Consider the following 19,931-nt stretch of genomic DNA (forward strand, 5'->3'; position numbering starts at 1 on the left):
GCAAACTCTAGGAGACAGTGAAGGACAGGAAGCCTGGCGTGCTACAGTCCACGGAGTCACAAAGAGTCAGATATGACTTAGGGACTGAACAACAACAACAACAATATTCCTATTGTTTGCCACATTCAAAACTCCCATCTCAGGCTTTCAGCTAGTAGCCTATGATCTTCCTTACCACCACAGGATCTAGTTAAACACTGGAGTTATTAACATCAAAAGACAATTTTCTTATCAACCATTCAAAATTATCAAATAAAATGTATGGTAAATAAGAAACTAACTCTGGCTTTGGCTTTCAGGGTTAATTAAATCCAGTGATTTCTCCCAAGTAATCTTCAGGCTCTTCTAAACAACTCTTAACCCTAAAGACATTAGAAAGCTTGACAAAGTCTTGACTTCATGTGATTTTATTTCCACAATAGAGTGTTAATGAGCCTTGGCATTATTTGAATGAATTACTACTTTGGAATCACCCTTGACTACTCTTTCTCATTCTCAGTCTATACTCTACCCCTTCTTTCACAATCACAACCAGTTCCCTTTCAGCCTGGGTACAATAGGCTTTCACTGTGCTGGGCATCTGAGGAGGGTGAGTCCAAGTGCATGGGCACTTTAAGAGCCATCTCCCAGATAGATACAATTTTGTAGATCTCAACATTTGACTCCTGTTCATTTTCAGAGTTAGATGTTTTGAAGGCTTGTCTCAAGGTACAGGTCCTAAAAGCTGAGGTTCCTGATTTGGGGTTGAAACTTATCACTCATCAGGGAGAATCTCTGGGTTTGAGATTTTTTTTCCTGGTGTGGCAGAATAGGATTTATTGAAAGATTGTGTCCCAGCCTCTCCAACCCGCTTCAGTGTGACTTTCTTCTCATTTGCTCAATGTGCAATAATTACTCAGTAAACATTTGTTGTTTTTTTTTTTTTTTTTTTTTTTAAGAGAAAATTGTTTCTTCTGTGTCTGTAGATTCAGTGAGTCCATGGGAGGAGGTGAATTTTTTTCTTCCTGCTTCACCATCTTGAACCAGAACCCCAAAGAATCTTACTCCTCACCTATATGCTGCATCAACTTCTGTGCTCCCAAACTGTAGGTAGGAATACCAACTAGAATTCATTTTTGCAAGGCGGTTTATCTGTTATAAATTTGATTATCTATCCTCTCTGATGCAGCATGTCTACTCTTAGAAGTTTAATCTTCAAAATACACTCTTCTGGTGCAAAGAGATATGTATACATACAGCATCTTAACTTAATCTTTAAATCAAAAAAATATTGTAACAACCCAAGTGCCCATCAAAAGGGCAATGGCTAAATCAATTTTGACATACACTTGTAGTGAAAAACTATATAGCCAGCTAAATCAATATGCAGTCATTGGGAAAATATTAAAAGTAAATTACTAACAAGATGTGTTGGGTGGCCGTGTGCAGGCCAAAGAGTCCTTCCTCCTACTGGGGCTCTTGGTGTCACTGTGACCAGCGAGCTGGACATCTTCATGGGGAACATGACCCTTATCAACGAGGATGTGTATCACCTCTGGCTGGATGGTGATTTGGTGAGCGGCGCGGTGGCCCTGAGGGTGTGCTTGCTGGGGAATCCTGAAGCAGTCCTGTGCCACAGCAGCAATGCTCCAGAGCGACACCAGGGACCACTACGGTAATTTCCATGTGCTTGAGCACCTGCTCCACGCACCACCAAAACTACGGCACCAGCTCATCTTCCAGATCCCGCCCTCTCGACAGGCACTGTTCATCTAGAGGGACTCTGCCTCTAACCGGGCCTTCATGCTGGAGGCGCTGGGAAAGAATCTGTCCGAGGGCACCAAGAAAGACCTGGATGACACAGACACCAAAACTGGCATCAGCCTCAAGAGCTACTGGAGACAGTCTGACAACTTTAAGCGAGTCTTCAAGGTGGTAGAGGAAATGAAGGGCTCCCTGGTCCACAACTGGGAGGAGCTATCCCACACCCCCACGCCTGAGGCCAGGGGCGGAGGCCGGGAGGAGCAACCCACATCCAAGGAGCTGTGGCTGCACGGGTGCAGGAGGGCCTAGAGGAGCTATCCCACGTTGAAGGTCAGGAAGGGCGGTGGTTAGGAGATACCCCTCGTCCAAGGTAAGGAGCAACGGCTGTGCTTTGCTTGAGCAGCCGTGAAGAGATACCCCACGCCCAAGGTAAGAGAAACCCAAGTAAGATGGTAGGTGTTGCAAGAGGGCATCAGAGGGGAGACACACTGAAACCATACTCACAGAAAACGAATCAATCTAATCACACTAGGACCACAGCCTTGTCTAACTCAATGAAACTAAGCCATGCCCGTGGGGCAACCCAGGACGGGCGGGTCATGGAGGAGAGATCTGACAGAATGTGGTCCACTGGAGAAGGGAATGGCAAACCACTTCAATATTCTTGCTTTGAGACCCCATCAACAGTATGAAAAGGCAAAATGATAGGATGCTGAAAGAGGAACTCCCCAGGTCAGTAGGTGCCCAATATGCTACTGGAGATCAGTGGAGAAATAACTCCAGAAAGAATGAAGGGATGGAGCCAAAGCAAAAACAATACCCAGCTGTGGATGTGACTGGTGATAGAAGCAAGGTCTGATGCTTTAAGGAGCAATATTGCATAGGAACCTGGAATGTCAGGTCCATGAATCAAGGCAAATTGGAAGTGGTCAAACAAGAGATGGCAAGAGTGAATGTCAACATTCTAGGAATCAGTGAACTAAAATGGACTAGAATGGGTGCATTTAACTTAGATGACCATTATATCTACTACTGCAGGCAGGAATCCCTCAGAAGAAATGGAGTAGCCATCATGGTCAACCAAAGAGTCCAAAATGCAGTACTTGGATACAATCTCAAAAACGACAGAACGATCTCTGTTCGTTTCCAAGGCAAACCATTCAATATCACAGTAATCCAAGTCTATGCCCCAACCAGTAATGCTGAAGAAGCTGAAGCTGAACAGTTCTAGGAAGACTACAAGACCTTTTAGAACTAACACCCAAAAAAGATGTCCTTTTCATTATAGGGGACTGGAATGCAAAAGTAGAAAGTCAAGAAACACCTGGAGTAACAGGCAAATTTGGCCTTGGAATATGGAATGAAGCAGGGCAAAGACTAATAGAGTTTTGCCAAGAAAATGCACTGGTCATAGCAAACACCCTCTTCCAACAACACAAGAGATGACTCTATACATGGACATAACCAGATGGTCAACACTGAAATCAGATTGATTATATTCTTTGCAGCCAAAGATGGAGAAGCTCTAAACAGTCAACAAAAACAAGACTAGGAGATGACTGTGGCTCAGATCATGAATTCATTATTACCAAATTCAGAACTTAAATTGAAAAAAGTAGGGAAAACCACCAGACCATTCAGTGATGATCTAAATCAAATCCCTTATGATTATACAGTGGAAGTGAGAAATAGATTTAAGGGCCTAGATCTGATAGATAGAGTGCCTGATGAACTATGGAATGAGGTTTGTGACATTGTACAGGAGACAGGGATCAAGACCATCTCCATGGAAAAGAAATGCAAAAAAGCAAAATGGCTGTCTGGGGAGGCCTTACAAATAGCTGTGAAAAGAAGAGAAGTGAAAAGCAAAGGAGAAAAGGAAAGATATAAGCATCTGAAATCAGAGTTCCAAAGAATAGCAAGAAGAGATAAGAAAGCCTTCTTCAGTGATCAATGCAAAGAAATAGAGGAAAACAACAGAATGGGAAAGACTAGAGATCTCTTCAAGAAAATTAGAGATACCAAGGGAACATTTCATGCAAAGGTGGGCTCGATAAAGGACAGAAATGGTATGGACCTAACAGAAGCAGAAGATATCAAGAAGAGGTGGCAAGAATACACAGAAGAACTGTACAAAAAAGAGCTTCATGACCCAGATAATCACGATGGTGTGATCACTGACCTAGAGCCAGACATCCTGGAATGTGAAGTCAAGTGGGCCTTAGAAAGCATCACTACGAACAAAGCTAGTGGAGGTGATGGAATTCCAGTTGAGCTATTTCAAATCGTGAAAGATGGTGTTGTGAAACTGCTGCACTCAATATGCCAGCAAATTTGGAAAATTCAGCAGTGGCCACAGGACTGGAAAAGGTCAGTTTTCATTCTGATTCCAAAGAAAGGCAATGCCAAAGAATGCTCAAACTACTGCACAATTGCACTCATCTCACATGCTAGTAAAGTAATGCTCAAAATTCTCCAAGCCAGACTTCAGCAATATGTGAACCTTGAACTTCCTGATGTTCAAGCTGGTTTTAAAAAATGCAGAGGAACCAGAGATCAAATTGCCAACATCTGCTGGATCATGGAAAAAGCAAGAGAGTTCCAGAAAAAACATCTATTTCTGCTTTATTGACTATGCCAAAGCCTTTGACTGTGTGGATCATAATAAACTGTGGAAAATTCTTCAAGAGATGGAAATACCAGACCACCTGACCTGCCTTTTGAGAAATCTGTATGCAGGTCAGGAAGCAACAGTTAGAACTGGACATGGAACAACAGACTGGTTCCAAATAGGAAAAGGAGTACGTCAAGGCTGTATATTGCCACCCTGCTTGTTTAACTTACATGCAGAGTACATCATGAGAAATGCTGGACTGGAAGAAGCACAAACTGGAAACAAGATTGCCGGGAGAAATATCAATAACCTCAGATATGCAGATGACACCACCCTTATGGCAGAAAGTGAAGAGGAACTAAAAAGCCTCTTGATGAGAGTGAAAGAGGAGAATGAAAAAGTTGGCTTAAAGCTCAACATTCAGAAAACGAAGATCATGGCATCCGGTCCCATCACTTCATGGGAAATAGATGGGGAAACAGTGGAAACAGTGTCAGACTTTATTTTTCTGGGCTCCAAAGTCACTGCAGATGGTGACTGCAGCCATGAAATTAAAAGACACTTACTCCTTGGAAGGAAAGTTATGACCAACCTGGATAACATATTCAAAAGCAGAGACATTACTTTGCCAACAAAGGTCCGTTTAGCCAAAGCTATGGTTTTTCCTGTGGTCATGTATGGATGTGAGAGTTGGACTGTGAAGAAGGCTGAGTGCTGAAGAATTGATGGTTTTGAACTGTGGTGTTGGAGAAGACTCTTGAGAGTCCCTTGGACTGCAAGGAGATCCAACCCGTCCATTCTAAAGGAGATCAGCCCTGGGATTTCTTTGGAAGGAATGATGCTAAAGCTGAAACTCCAGTACTTTGGCTACCTCATGTGAAGAGTTGACTCATTGGAAAAGACTCTGATGCTGGGAGGGACTGGGGGCAGGAGGAGAAGGGGACGACAGAGGATGAGATGGCTGGATGGTATCACTGACTGGATGGACGTGAGTCTCAGTGAACTCCAGGAGTTGGTGATGGACAGGGAGGCCTGGTGTGCTGCAATTCATGGGGTCTCAAAGAGTCGGACACGACTGAGCGACTGAACTGGACTGAACTGAACTGGTCGACAACACACAGCAGCACTTCTTCCTGTTCAAGTGACTGGCCAGGGACTATGCAGCCATTGTCTTCTTTGCCAACAATCACTTTGAGACAGGGAAGGAAAAAACTGCAGTCTCTGAGCTTTTGGGATTTTGCCTTCTGTGCTGAGTTCATGTTCCCAAACTGGACCCTCGGGGTTGTGGACTCCTGGGTAGATGACATGGATGTGGACTTAGAGGAGGAGAGTCTCCAGGACTTGAAGGAGATCAAACTGCCCTCTGGGGAAAGCTCTGTGTCTTTTCAAAGATGGAAGCCAGGTCCTGGGGGCTGGTGAATGTGGCCTCCAAGCTGACCCACAGTAAGGATGTCAGAGACCTGTTTGTGGACCTTATGGAGAAGTCCATGGAACCCTGTGGCCCAGACCACTGGCCATTGAATGATTAATCAGTATTGGGCATTGGTCCACTCCCTGGATGACTCTTGGCACCAGGCCCTCTGGGAGGGCTACATGGACACCCTCCCACCCTCCTTGGCTGCTTCCTGTGTCTCTATCATGACTGAGGCCACCGCCACACACTGACAATAAAGTTGCCATGACTTTGGGAAAAAAAAAAAGATGTGTTATTTCTGAGCATGAAACTATTAAAGAGGGGACTTTTGCTTTCTGTTTTTTGTAATCTTGTGTTTTTTGAATTTTACACAATTTTGTATTGCTTTTGTAATCTGGAAAAATAGAGCTTTAAAGGGATCATTGTTATATATCTCATCCCCCTTTTCACTACCATAGCAGCCCTATACATCCATTACTTTCTCTTTTCTTCTTTCCCATAAAATACTCCTCTACTGGCTGGCTGAGAGAGACAAAAACAACACCTCCCTCTACCCTAGCTATGTGATTTACCTCACACCTTTATATCACAGAAAACCTTCCTGAATGGGTAAATTACTTTCTACCTCACATTTACTTCATTGCAGTCTACTTCCTCCCCTTCTGTTCAACTGAGTCATTTCTCTACTTGAACACTACTGACTTCCTCATTGACACTTCCCATGGATTCTTTGTAGTCATATTACTCAGTCGCTCAGGAATCTTGTCAATGCTGACCACTCCCTCACTAAAACTTTCTGTTATTAGCTTCAGTGGTGCCTCTCTCGATTCTTTGTTTTGCCTGCTCCTTCCCTGTCTATTTCCTAGTTTGCTATTTTTCTTCTATTTCCTTAAATATGTCATTCCTCAAGTTTTCTTCACGATCCTTTTTTTCTTGCATTATCCCTTTTCTTAGAAATTCTGTTGACACCCACACTTCCTAATACTCTGAGTTGATGTTAAGCAAATTTATGTCTTCAACTCAGTTTCCATTTCCTCCCTTATGTCAGACTCATATTTTGGGCTCATAGGATCACTTAGTATCTCAAATCAATATCTCTAAGACTGACTTTATCTTTCCAACAAACTTGCACATCTTCATATTATGATAACAGAAGAAAGAATAACAAATAGAAAGATTTCTGGGATGAAGGGGTAAACAAATTAGAAAGTGATTCAGAAGATATAATTGATTGTTGTTTTACAGTTGCTCCATCATGTTTGACTCTTTGCAACCCCATGGACTGCATCACACCTGGCTTCCCTGTCCTTCATCATCTCCCAGAGTTTGCTCAAACTTATGTCCATTGAGTTGGTGATGATATTTAACCATCTTGTTCTCTGTCATCCCCTTCTCTTCCTGCCTTTGATCTTTCCCAGCATCAGAGTCTTTTCCAGTGAGTCAGCTCTGCATCAGGTGGCCAAAGTATTGGAGCTTCAGCTTCAGCATCAGTCTTTCCAATGAATAATCAGGGTTTATTTCCTTTAGGATTGACTGGTTGATCTCCTTGCTGCCCAAAGGGAATCTCAAGATTCTTCTCTACCGCTACAGTTCAAAGGCATCAATTCTTCAGCAGTCAACCTTTTTTATTGTCCAGTTCTCACATCCATACATGAATACTGGAAAAACCATAACATTGACTATATGGACCTTTGTAGGCATAGTAATGACCCTGCTTTTTAATACACTGTCTAGGTTTGTCTTTGCTTTAGTTGCAAGAGCAATAGTTCTTCTCCAGTAGCATATTGGACACCTACTGACCTGAGAGCTTCATCTTTCACTGTCATGTATTTTTGCCTTTTCATACCATTCATGGGGTTCTCAAGGCAAGAATGCTGAAGTGGTTTGCCATTCCCTTCTCCAGTAAGCCACATTTTATCAGAACTCTCCACCATGACCCATCCATCTTGGGTGGCCCTACATGTCATGACTCATGGTTTCATTGAGTTAGGCAAGGTTGTGATCCATGATTCAGGTCTTCATTCTGTCTTCCCTCTGATGGATAAGATGCTTGTGCAAGTTTCTTGATGGGAGAGACTGGCTGTGGAGAAAACTGGGTCTTGTTCTGGTGGGCAAGGCTATGCTCACTAAGTCTTTAATCCAATTTTCTGCTGATGGTTGAGGCTGTGTAATGGCAGAAGTGAAAGAAGCCTACACCTTGGAAGAAAAGCTATGACAAACTTGCTGCTGCTGCTGCTGCTAAGTCGCTTCAGTCATGTCCGACTCTGTGCGACCCCATAGACGGCAGGCCACCAGGCCCCGCCGTCCCTGGGATTCTCCAGGCAAGAGTACTGGAGTGGGTTGCCATTTCCTCCTCCAATGCATGAAAGTGAAAAGTGAAAGTGAAGTCGCTCAGTCGTGTCCAACTCTCAGTGACCCCATGGACTGCAGCCTACCAGGCTCCTCTGTCCATGGGATTTTCCAAGCAAGAGTACTGGTGTGGGGTCCCATTGCCTTCTCCCATGACAAACTTAGACAGCATATTAAAAAGCAAAGATATTTCCTTGCCGACAAAAGTCTGTAAGGTCAAAGCTATGGTTTTCCTAGTAGTCATGTATGGATATGAGAATTGGACAATAAAGAATGCTGAGCATCAAATAATTGATGCTTTTGAACTGTGGTGTTGGAAAAGACTTTTGAGAGTCCCTTGGACTGCAAGGAGATCAAACCAGTCAATCCTAAAGGAAATCAGTCCTGAATATTCATTAGAAGGACCAATTCTGAAGCTGAAGGTCCAATCCTTTGGTCACCTGACCCAAAGAGCTGATTCATTGGAAAAGACCCTGATGCTGGGAAAGATTGAAGGTAGGACGAGAAGTGGACAACAGAAGATGAGATGGTTGGATGGCATCACTGACTCGATGAACATGAATTTGAGCAAGCTCCAGGAGTGGGTGAAGGACAGGGAAGCCTGGTGTGCTGCAGTCTATGTGGTCACAAAGAGTTGAACACAACTGAGTGACTCAACTGAACTGTACTGAATGGCAATAATGGTGACCTCCTTCAAAATGACTTATGCCAGCATGCCAGGCCTCCCCGAACTGTTGTAGTCAGTTCCCCTGACCCCATGACAGGCCACTGTTGACCCACACCTTCCCTGGAGACTCCCAAGCACACACAGGCAAGTCTGACTTATTCTCTTATGATGTCACTGCTCCTTTCTCCAGGATCCTGGTGCACACAAGGTTTTATTTGTGTTCTCCAAGAGTCTCTGTTTCCCCAGTCCTGTAGAATTGGTAGAACTTCATTATTCATGAAGTTCAAGGGGCCCAGGAAAGGGAGGAGCAAGGGTGACTTCCAGGTTTCTTATTAGCATAATTAGGTTTTTCTTGAGTTTGAGAATTTTCTGTGAAACACCCACATGGAAGTGTGCATGGGCAAACATATATTTCTAGAACCAGGACAAAAATTTAGACTGGAAATAGAAACTTGGATTTCCATAGCCAAGGAAACCATGGTGTGAGTGAATGAAATCCCCTTGAGAGAATGAAAATTTGGTAACTGGAGAAGCAGATAAAGATCCAAGAAAAAGGAATATTTTGAACATCAAAGAGTATGGGATTTTCAAGAGAAAGTGGGCAACTAAGTAACAGGCTGATGAGCAACTTGGAGCTTTTGTCATTGAAACACTGTTGGAAATAGCAGCTATTTTATTCTGGAAATTACAAATAATTCGTATGAAGATAATACTTTAAGATCCTCATACAGTATTTTGTTTTTAATGTTATGTCTTGGATTCTATTTATTGATGGTTGATGAAATTGAAGAAAGTGGAGAAAACCACTAGACCATTCAGGTATAACCTAAATCAAATCCCTTGTGACTATACAGAGGAAGTGAGCAACAGATTTAAGGGACTAGATCTGATAGAGTGCTTGATGAACTGTGGACAGAAGTTCCTGATATTGTACAGGAGACATGAATCAAGACCACCCTCAAGAAAAAAAATGCAAAAAGCACAATGGCTGTCTGAGGAGGCCTTACAAATAGCTGTGAAAAGAAGGGAAGTGAAAAGGAAAGAGAAAAGGAAAGATATACCCATTTGAATGCAGAGTTCCAAAGAATAGCAAGGAGAGATAAGAAATACTTCCTCAGTGATCAATGCAAAGAAATAGAGGAAAACAATAGAATGGGAAAGACTAGAGATCTCTTCAAGAAAATTAGAGATACCAAGGGAATGTTTCATGCAAAGATGGGCTCAATAAAGGACAGAAATGGTAGGGACCTAACAGAAGCAGAAGATATTAAGAAGAGGTGGCAAGAATATACAGAAGAACTGTACAAAAAAGATCTTCATGACCCAGATAATCATGATGGTGTGATCACTCACCTAGAGCCAGACATCCTGGAATGTGAAGTCAAGTGGCCCTTAGGAACCATAACTACGAACAAAGTTAGTGGAGGTGATGGAATTCCAGTTGAGCTATTTCAAATCCTGAAAGATGATGCTGTGAAAATGCTGCACTCAATATGCCAGCAAATTTGGAAAACTCAGCAGTGTCCACAGGACTGGAAAAGGTCAGTTTTCATTCCAATCCCAAAGAAAGGCAATTCCAAAGAATGCTCAAACTACCGCACAGTTGCACTCATCTCACATGCTAGTAAAGTGATGCTTAAAATTCTCCAAGCCAGGCTTCAGCAATATGTGAAATGTGAACTTCCTGATGTTCAAGTTGGTTTTAGAAAATGCAAAGGAACCAGAGTTCAAATTGCCAACATCTGCTGGATCATGGAAAAAGCAAGAGAGTTCCAGAAAAAACATCTATTTCTGCTTTATTGACTATGCCAAAGCCTTTGACTGTGTGGATCATAATAAACTGTGGAAAATTCTTCAAGAGATGGGAATACCAGACCACCTGACCTGCCTCTTGAGAAACCTATATGCAGGTCAGGAAGCAACAGTTAGAACTGGACATGGAACAACAGACTGGTTCCAAATAGGAAAAGGAGTACCTCAAGGCTATATATTGCCACCCTGCTTATTTGACTTATATGCAGAGTACATCATGAGAAATGCTGGGCTAGAAGAAGCACAAGCTGGAATCAAGATTGCCGGGAGAAATATCAATAACCTCAGATATGCAGATGACACCACCCTTTAGGGCAGAAAGTGAAGAAGAACTAAAGAGCCTCTTGATGAAAGTGAAAGAGGAGAGTGAAAAAGTTGGCTTAAAGCTGCACATTGAGAAAACTAAGATCATGGCATCCAGTCCCATCACTTCATGGCAAATGGATGGGGAAACAGTGGAAACGGTGTCAGACTTTATTTTTCTGGGCTCCAAAGTCACTGCAGATGGTGACTGCAGCCATGAAATTAAAAGACATTTACTCCTTGGGAGGAAAGTTATGACCAACCTAGATAGCATATTAAAAAGCAGAGACATTACTTTGTCAACAAAGGTCCATCTAGTCAAGGCTATGGTTTTTCCAGTGGGCATGTGTGGATGTGATAGTTGGGCTATAAAGGGATCTGAACGCTGAAGAATTGATGCTTTTGAACTGTGGTATTGGAGAAGACCCTTGAGAGTCCCTTGGACTGCAAGGAGATCCAACAAGTCCATCCTAAAGCAATTCAGTCCTGAATATTCATTGGAAGGACTAATGTTGAAGCTGAAACTCCAATACTTTGGCCACCTGATGGGAAGAGATGACTCATTTGAAAAGACCCTGATGCTGGGAAAGATTGAGGGCAGGAGGAGAAAGGGAAGACAGAGGATGAGATGGTTGGATGGCATCACTGACTCAATGGACATGGGTTTGGGTGGACTCGGGAGTTGGTGATGGACAGGGAGGCCTGGTGTGCTGCGGTTCCTGGGGTCACAAGGAATCGGACACGACCGAGTGACTGAACTGAACTGAACTGATGAACAGATCTGAGATCTTAAATATTTATATCAAAAAAAAAGATGAGTAAAATGAAAAGAAAGAAATATGGTAGGAAGGAGTACCAAGAAGAGAAAATAAAAAAACTCCTCTACTACACTATTTTACATAGGACACTTATTTGTTATTAAACCAAGAGATGCGGCTTAGGTCCCTATTTGTTCTAACTAGTTTCCTAAAATCAAACAAGTCAAAAAACCCAAGTCTATAATATAGCCACCGATAACACTTAGAATCTGCCTGCAGTGTAGGAGACCTGGGTTTGATCCCTGGTTTGGGAAGATCCCCTGGAGACAGAAAAGATTACCCACTCCAGTATTCTCGCCTGGAGAATTCCATGAATTACACAGTCCATGGCATTGCAAAGAGTCAGACATGACTGAGAGCCTTTCACTTTCATTTTTCCCTCAAAATCATCTTGCAAATTCTTTCTTTTGGATTTAAAGAATGAGTAAGACACATTGTAACCCACGACTTAACACAGAACAGATACAAAATTAATCTGTTAAGTTATATCACATATGAACAATTCAAACTATTTTTTACTGACCAGATTAACAGCTTTAGTTTCAAATTATAATCAGAAGTCAGTATTTTAGATCTACATACCTGAACTTGATAATGTGAGACTTGACAAATTTTCCCCTCAATGAAGATTTATGAAATGCATTTTTTACCTGTTTCAAAAATATTCAAAATATGTCAGCAAGGATAATTTTCTAAAATTCTGCAAACTGATTCAAAGCTTAAAACATTTTTAAAAACAAAACACACTGACAGACATTTCACAATTGCTGAACTTGAAGAGTCTCTTTTTGTACTCTGTTCAGTGATTTCAACTGAACTCTGACTTAAGAATTATATGAGTTGACAAAGTAATGTCTCTGCTTTTTAATATGCTATCTAGGTTGGTTATAACTTTCCTCCCAAGGAGAATCATAGGAGGGGGGCTAGGAGTGATGTCTGCTGTGCTACACTCGGAAAGAGATAAAAGAGAGTAAACAGACTGGGTTTTGAAAAGCAAGAGAAGTATTCACTCTATGAGAGAGAGGCTTTTACTGTAGGTAGACAAAGGAAATGAAAAAAAACTGTGGCAGGTGGTAGGTCATAAATTCAATCCATGGCCACACCATCCTGAACACACTGGGTCTCATCTGATCTCAGAAGCAGAGTTAGGCTTGGTTAGTACTTGGAAGAGATAATGAATGTGAGAATGAATGCATAATGGTGTCACATGATTCTCAAACCTAGTGAAAAATATTACCAAATATCCCGTCATAATCTACACCCAATTCAGCACTCAAGATGCTCTTAGGAAGGCTCAGATGAACTGGGATACATAGCCGATGGTGTGTGTGTGTTAGTTGCTCAGTTGTGTCCGACTCTTTGCAACGCCATGGACTATAGCCCACCAGGCTCCTCTGTCCATGGGATTTTCCAGACAAGAATACTGGAGTGGGTTGCCATTTCCTTCTCCAGGGGATTTTCCCAACCCAGAGATCAAACCTGGGTATCCTGTTTTGGCAGGCAGATTCTTTACCACTGAGCCACCTGGGAACCAAACACAGATACTACGGGCTGGTGACTAATTGACAAACAATGAGCCTTTTTATTCTTTCTTACATTTTGTTTCACTTCTGACTTTGTTCCCAAGGACAGTTACTTCAATTATGAATAAATCAGCACAATTCAATTGAGCCCTCTAATGACAGCATTCATTTGGAAATAAATTTAAAGGTTTTTTTTTTTTAATCAAATAACTTCAAAATTACTTGTTTTGAAGAGTACTAGAGTCCTATTTATATTCCTTTATGTTTAAGTCAGTCTGAATCTTCTACAAAATTTAGTGACTGGCACAGAAAACAAGAAAAACAGTTGCATTTTTTCTTAATATATTTACTTCCATTTCCTTTCCTTTACTATATATTACATTTATATTACATTATTTTTATATATAATACTATATATTACATTATACTTTACTATATATTACATTTCCTTTCCTTTACTATACACTACATTTCCTTTCGTTTACTATATATTACATATTTTATATATATATCCTTAAAATATGTATGTATGTATATATATATATATACATACATATCTTTAAGCAGATATATCGCTTTAAAAAGAGTTTATTTGATATTTCCCTGATTTGGTGTTTACAAATACAAATTCAACCAGGATTTCATCTCCTTAGCAAAGTATCCAAATCCTTAGGCTTCTAATTTACCAGACAGTTTCCAGGTGGACCGCTGCCATTCTGTTCTCTCTCAGGATATTGGAAAACAGTTTGGGAATTTTCTAGTCTAGTGGCTTAATTTTCACATAAGGGAATTTTTCCAGAATGGCAAAGAGATGTGCCAAATGACACATCATTGACTAGTAGATGGTCCTAGAAGTAGGTGTCCCAGCTCCTAGTTTAGGGTGATTTTCATCACGTCATTTCACTAATAACCTCACAGACTAACAGGAAACTTCCAAATTATTCTCTAAGTAGTCTGACAATGATAAGTCTTCACCCAGGCTCTTGCTCTTTTGGCCTATACTGCTAAGTTTTCCCAAGTGGTGCTAGTGGTAAAGAACCTGTCTGCCAATGCAGGAGATGTAAGAGACGTGGGTTCGATCTCTGGGTTGGGAAGATGCCCTGGAGGAGGTCACAGCAACCCACTCCTGTATTCTTGCCTGGAGAATCCCACAGACAAAGGGACCTGGTAGGCTATGTTCCGCAAGGATCACTAAGAGTCAGACATGACTGAATCGATTTAGCATGCATGCCTAGTTTTCCACTGTTTATAATATTTCATTTATTCCTCAGGATACATGTTGATGACCTAAGGATAAAGATGAATATCCAAGGATTTCCTATAGATTTATGTACTAAAAACTTGTCCACGGTTGGATACTTTTTAGTACTAAAATACTACTCAAGTATGTGTCTGAATAGCTTCAATCTTGTGTCTTCTGCTAAAGGTCTCTTCTTGAGGAAATCAATGACACAACAACCATATTTTGGGTCACCCTCACATTCTCAGAATTTCTGGGCTCTGCTAATCAATAGTGTATCACTAGCTAAAGGGTAAGTAAGAAGGACAAATAGAAAAGACTAAAGGTCACTAGGTTTAGTCCTATAAGGAATATTCCTCCAAGTCATGTATTGTCAATTTTGTTTTATATCTCTCAGGTAGGGTCTCTCCCCATTTTGCAAAGATATACAAGCTCAGATGAATGGATGTTTGAGAAGCTAGGATACTAAAAATTTTTGGTAGAAAGTGATAGCAAATGTCCTAGAAATGGGGGGAAATGCTTACCATTGATTCAATTTTCTGGCTCATTTCTGTGAAATTTTTAGAAGCCTCTTTTCCAAACTCATCATATACTTTGTTACTTGTAAATGACAATGTGCTGTAGTAATTGTAGGTCTTCTTTTGATCTATAAGGAAAGAGGCAAAAATGTATCATACTTTTTCTCAGATGTGTGTAAAGCATCAGGCATTTCCTTGTTTGGTAGTTGCTAGACAGACTGAGACAGGAAAAAATGTCCCACCCAGATTATCTCCATCATCCTGCTCTGAGCTTCATGGTTATCTCAAAAATAAAAGACAACAACATTCATCATTATAAGATTTAGAGTGTAAAATCATTATAAGATTTAGAGTGTAAAATCCATACGAAATGCTTGGTGTTCCTGTATGCTAATTAGTTACATGGATATTTCTGAATAAACCACAAAAAGCAGCTAGTCAGGCCATCTGAGCTTCTGAATAGATTCAGAAGCTTCCCAACAGCAAACACATCTTTATATTTTAAAAGTAGATTTCTTCCAATTCCTTAAACTACCCATCAATTCTGGCTGCAAGGACTCTAGAATAAGAAAATTTATGCTTTTGAACTGTGGTGTTGGAGAAGACTCTTGAGAGTCCCTTGGACTGCAAGGAGATCCAACCAGTCCATTCTAAAGGAGATCAGCCCTGGGATTTCTTTGGAAGGAATGATGCTAAAGCTGAAACTCCAGTATTTTGGCCACCTCATGTGAAGAGTTGACTCATTGGAAAAGACTCTGATGCTGGGAGGGATTGGGGGCAAGGGGAGAAGGGGACGACAGAGGATGAGATGGCTGGATGGCATCACTGACTCGATGCACGTGAGTCTCAGTGAACTCCAGGAGTTGGTGATGGACAGGGAGGCCTGGCATGTTGCGATTCATGGGGCCACAAAGAGTCGGACATGACTGAGTGACTGAACTGAATGCCAGGAGTTCAGTGTATAGACTTTTGAGGAGCTAAAGTTGCCACCTTGGTAACCCTCCAGGGACACTACATAGTCTCACCTGGTTCCCTTGGCTCTCCATTTATTTTCTCCCTCCAGCCAGAGGCATTGGCTTTTTTGTTTCTTTAGCCAGTGTCTCCACTTTCTGCATCCAGTTCAAGCAGCCCAAGTTTTTGGTCTGCTGAGAATTAATGCAGCATAGTTTTTCTTCTACTCTCTTTTACATGAAGCAAGCACAGAGCTAAGAAGATTCTTTCAATGAGATATAATGCTGACTATGTTTTGTGTGAGAGATTGTGCCAAGCATTAGGAATACAATGGTGACCAAGACTGTTGTGTACGGTTATAATAGGAAAATGGAGTGTGCCTCATTCAACCTGAGTTTCTCTCTTGCTTCTCATTCTTTATCTCACTTAAACACCAGAGGGAAAGGAAATTAACATTAGACACCTCTATCCCTAGCATATTCACATATCTCACTCAGTTTAAAATTACCCTTATAAGAAAGCAATGTTATCCGCATCTAACAGTAAGGACTGTAGTCTCAGAAATGTAAATGCATTTGTCCAACCTCAACATAAGGTTGCCAGAAAAGATTAAATTGGGTTTCAACCCAACATCTAACTCCCAAAGCACACATTTTCATGATACACTGCTTCTTGGAATGGAGAAAACCAAACTCACTCACTGAAGCTATAGGAGAAATCTCTAGTTATGCATGAGAGCTATCAGGAAAAAAAAAAACAAAAAAACAAAAAACAAAAAACACGACTTTACCAGATCATTCTGGTCATTCTGAGGATTTATTGGGATAGAAAGGGAAGCCACTGGTCAGACTTGGACAAGACCTGGGGAAAGAGTAGTGATTTGTAAAGGAGATGGATGGTGCTGAACAATCAAGCTCTCCTAAGCATTTGCCACCTAAGTGAGGGTCTAGGGAGGATTTTCCTTCTTCCTTTCCTGGCCCTGAATGGCCTGTGTGACCTGAAATGCAAACAGATCACAATATACACAATTTCAAGTATGATTTTTAATATATTGAAATAGGGACCAACTGTTTACCTTCAGTCTAAAGCTAGGTCCAAGACTCGGCATTTCTAACAAGCCCCTAGGTTCTGCTGATGTTGCTGGTACCAAATCACACAATGAATAGTAAGGTTCTAAAAAAGAGGTGAACATACTCTTCTATATCCTTAGACTTGTTTTTTTTAATTATTAGATTGAATTATTTGAAAGTGCCATTTATATAGGTTAAAAATGGTCAAATATCAGCAATTTCATATGCTACAACTAAATTAACAAATTACTATAATCAATATTTTAATTTGCCTGATAGAGTCAAATAGGTTGCTAGGTGTCAAAACACATTTGCAGTTGACAGAATTATATGGCATGTGTAGTTGATGAAAAATATCAGAGTGTTAACAGAAAAGTAAGAAAAATGAACATGAGTTGGCTAATAATATTCTAACAGGAAATTATTCATTGTAGGTGATTCTATAACCCACAATGACGTTCATAGGAGACATACTGCTATTGTTCAAGTTACTGAAGAGATAGAAACATAGTCCCAAAGGCCACCAGACACAAACTGTACACACAGTTCTATGTTGCCTGGGTTTTATGCCAAAATGATGTTTTTCCAAGTCTGATCATCTCCATCTTTATCTGCCCGTTTCTACAGTAGATTTGTTTGGCTCACTTTGGTTCTCTAGGCATGCCAGCTCCTAAATGCTCATGTGCTTTATCTACTCTGTTCTTATGTTACATCTGTAAACAGAAGATAGGGGACAAATATGACAGCAACACACATCATAACAATCACTATTTATTCAGGTGTATTGTGTGGGCAGTGGAAGTTGTGTGTTCCACATCACTCAGATGATCATCCCAACAATAGGATATATAGGAACAGGGCACTGAAGAAATATTACCAGGTTGTTATTGTATGTGTATGAGTAAAATTTGTAAGCTTTATAATACATGACTTGGAAAGAGCAAAGGAGAAGTACTAAGGAAAATTTTCTCTCACTGAAGTAATGAGATCCTTAACATTACTAGGAATTCCTTGTTAAGTCAGACAAGCCTAAATATGCTCCAAGAAAATATCATAGGTATGATTAATTCATTTTCATCATTCAGCATTCAATAAACATTAATTATCTAACATGTGCTGGGAACTTGCTAAGTTCTAGAAATACAAAAGTGCATAAAACATAGTCTTAGACATCCATAGAAATGAATAATGATGTTTGCGGCATAATGAGACTTAGTATATTCAGAACAGAGCTATAGAATTATAAAATTATTTTAGCTATTCTTTTTATATTAAAAACATGTTTCAGAGAAATTATCAAAATGCAGATACTACAAATTCAAAGACCTGCATGTAGGCAAATTCTATCCCCCCTTCAAAAAAATCTTTAAATACTTTTTCTTTAAATTTCCCAGAAATAATCCACCTTGTTTAGGAAATGAAGATTGGATTTGTGTCTGTTAGCAGAAGATAACCAATTTACAGATCACCATCTTTCTTCATAGGAAAGCAACTTCTTCAAATTCCCAATTAAATTACAATCATGTGATTAGGTTTTTGGTTACAGGGCCTTAAATATCAATGCATTATCTAGTCACTAAGGGAGATATTAAACCAATAGATCAAAATGGAGTCAACTAATTAAAACCTGAGACAGAGTAAGAAGGAAACTTCAAAAGGGTTGTTATGCCCTGGAAAAACAGTTCTGAAGTACCCTGGGGACTTTTCTAATAACAGAAAAGTGTTCATGGTTCATCTAGCAGGGAGGTACCTGATTACCACAGAGTGAACTTCTTTATAATTAACATTTTCAGCATATCCTGTCTTCTTTAATCACTTGCAATATATCCCAAGATGATTTTAAAATAATGACAATAGACATTTATTCAACATATACTGCCATAAGCACTTTTCCAGCTTACTAGTACAGAATAGAGCCTACCAGTTTATAATCTCTGACTGTATAATTTATTGAACTGTAAGGATTTCAATGAGTTGGAGTTATTTTAAATCAAGATGATTTAAAGCCCTATGACCTCAAACTTCTCCAAACATTGGACTCTACCTTTCCTATGGTTTTCCCATAATTAAGACTTGATTATTGCTTGTCAGTGAATATGAAAACTAGCATGGTACTCCCAGCAGGAAACATTGCTACATCAAAGATTGAAGAATCTTCCTTGGCTTGTGCAGATTAAATGAGTAACAAGGCAGGTAAAGATCCTTTTGAACTATCCATGCGAACAAATTATGGTAATGAATGAATAAGCCTGAGACAAATCAAAACAGAAATGTAGATCAGGAAATATTTGAGGTAAATCACATGATGCCAGGGCAACCCATACTTACTGTATCTTGCATAATGAACGATGAGTCCAATGCACACTGCCAGGACAATTAAGGAAATAAAGGTGATGAGGCCGACAACCCAGGGCTCCAGACAAGCCCTCTTCCTGGCCCTCCCCACAGATGACCTGAGAAAGAAAGCAAACGGATGGATTATATTATAATGTACACCACATCCACTCCTTAGGTGAAACAGATATTCCTGGGGAATTAATTCAGGACACTCAGAAGGAAGAGTACTGTTTTGATTTAAAACATACCCCAATCCCAGGCTGCTGAAGCCATTCCTGGCTCTGGTTGCCTGACTTTAGGCAGGTAATTTGATTTCTCTGTGCCTCAGTTTCCTTGCTCAAAAAATGAAGATGATAACGATAGCACCTGTCTCAGAGGATTATCATTAGGGATTAAATGAATTACTGTAGGTAAAGTGCCTACAACAGCGCCTAGCATGTAGCAAGTGCAATGTAAGAGTTCGCTATGATTTACTGAGCCGGTCACATGCAAGATACTTTCAGGCACTGTACAAGCTATGAAAATGTTTAAAGCCTATTTCCATCATATAATTTTAAATGGCCTATGATACA

The 19,931-nt window shown here is 40.5% G+C and overlaps 1 protein-coding gene and 1 pseudogene across 1 annotated transcript in view; one reads left to right on the forward strand and one right to left on the reverse strand.

The window, feature by feature from the left end:
- Positions 1–19,931, reverse strand: part of LOC129657251 (transmembrane protease serine 11E-like) — a 59,626-nt gene that overhangs the window by 19,957 nt on the left and 19,738 nt on the right. The window contains exons 2-4 of the mRNA XM_055587467.1: positions 19,351–19,475; positions 15,008–15,129; positions 12,303–12,370 (exon numbers count right to left, since the gene is read on the reverse strand). Coding sequence (XP_055443442.1) covers positions 12,303–12,370; positions 15,008–15,129; positions 19,351–19,475 — 315 coding nt within the window. The remainder of the gene's footprint in view (positions 1–12,302; positions 12,371–15,007; positions 15,130–19,350; positions 19,476–19,931) is intronic.
- On the forward strand, positions 1,303–6,003 carry LOC129657356 (acidic fibroblast growth factor intracellular-binding protein-like; annotated as a pseudogene).

The sequence above is a fragment of the Bubalus kerabau genome, chromosome 7 (assembly GCF_029407905.1).
Source record: "Bubalus kerabau isolate K-KA32 ecotype Philippines breed swamp buffalo chromosome 7, PCC_UOA_SB_1v2, whole genome shotgun sequence".
NCBI classification, from domain to species: domain Eukaryota; kingdom Metazoa; phylum Chordata; class Mammalia; order Artiodactyla; family Bovidae; genus Bubalus; species Bubalus kerabau.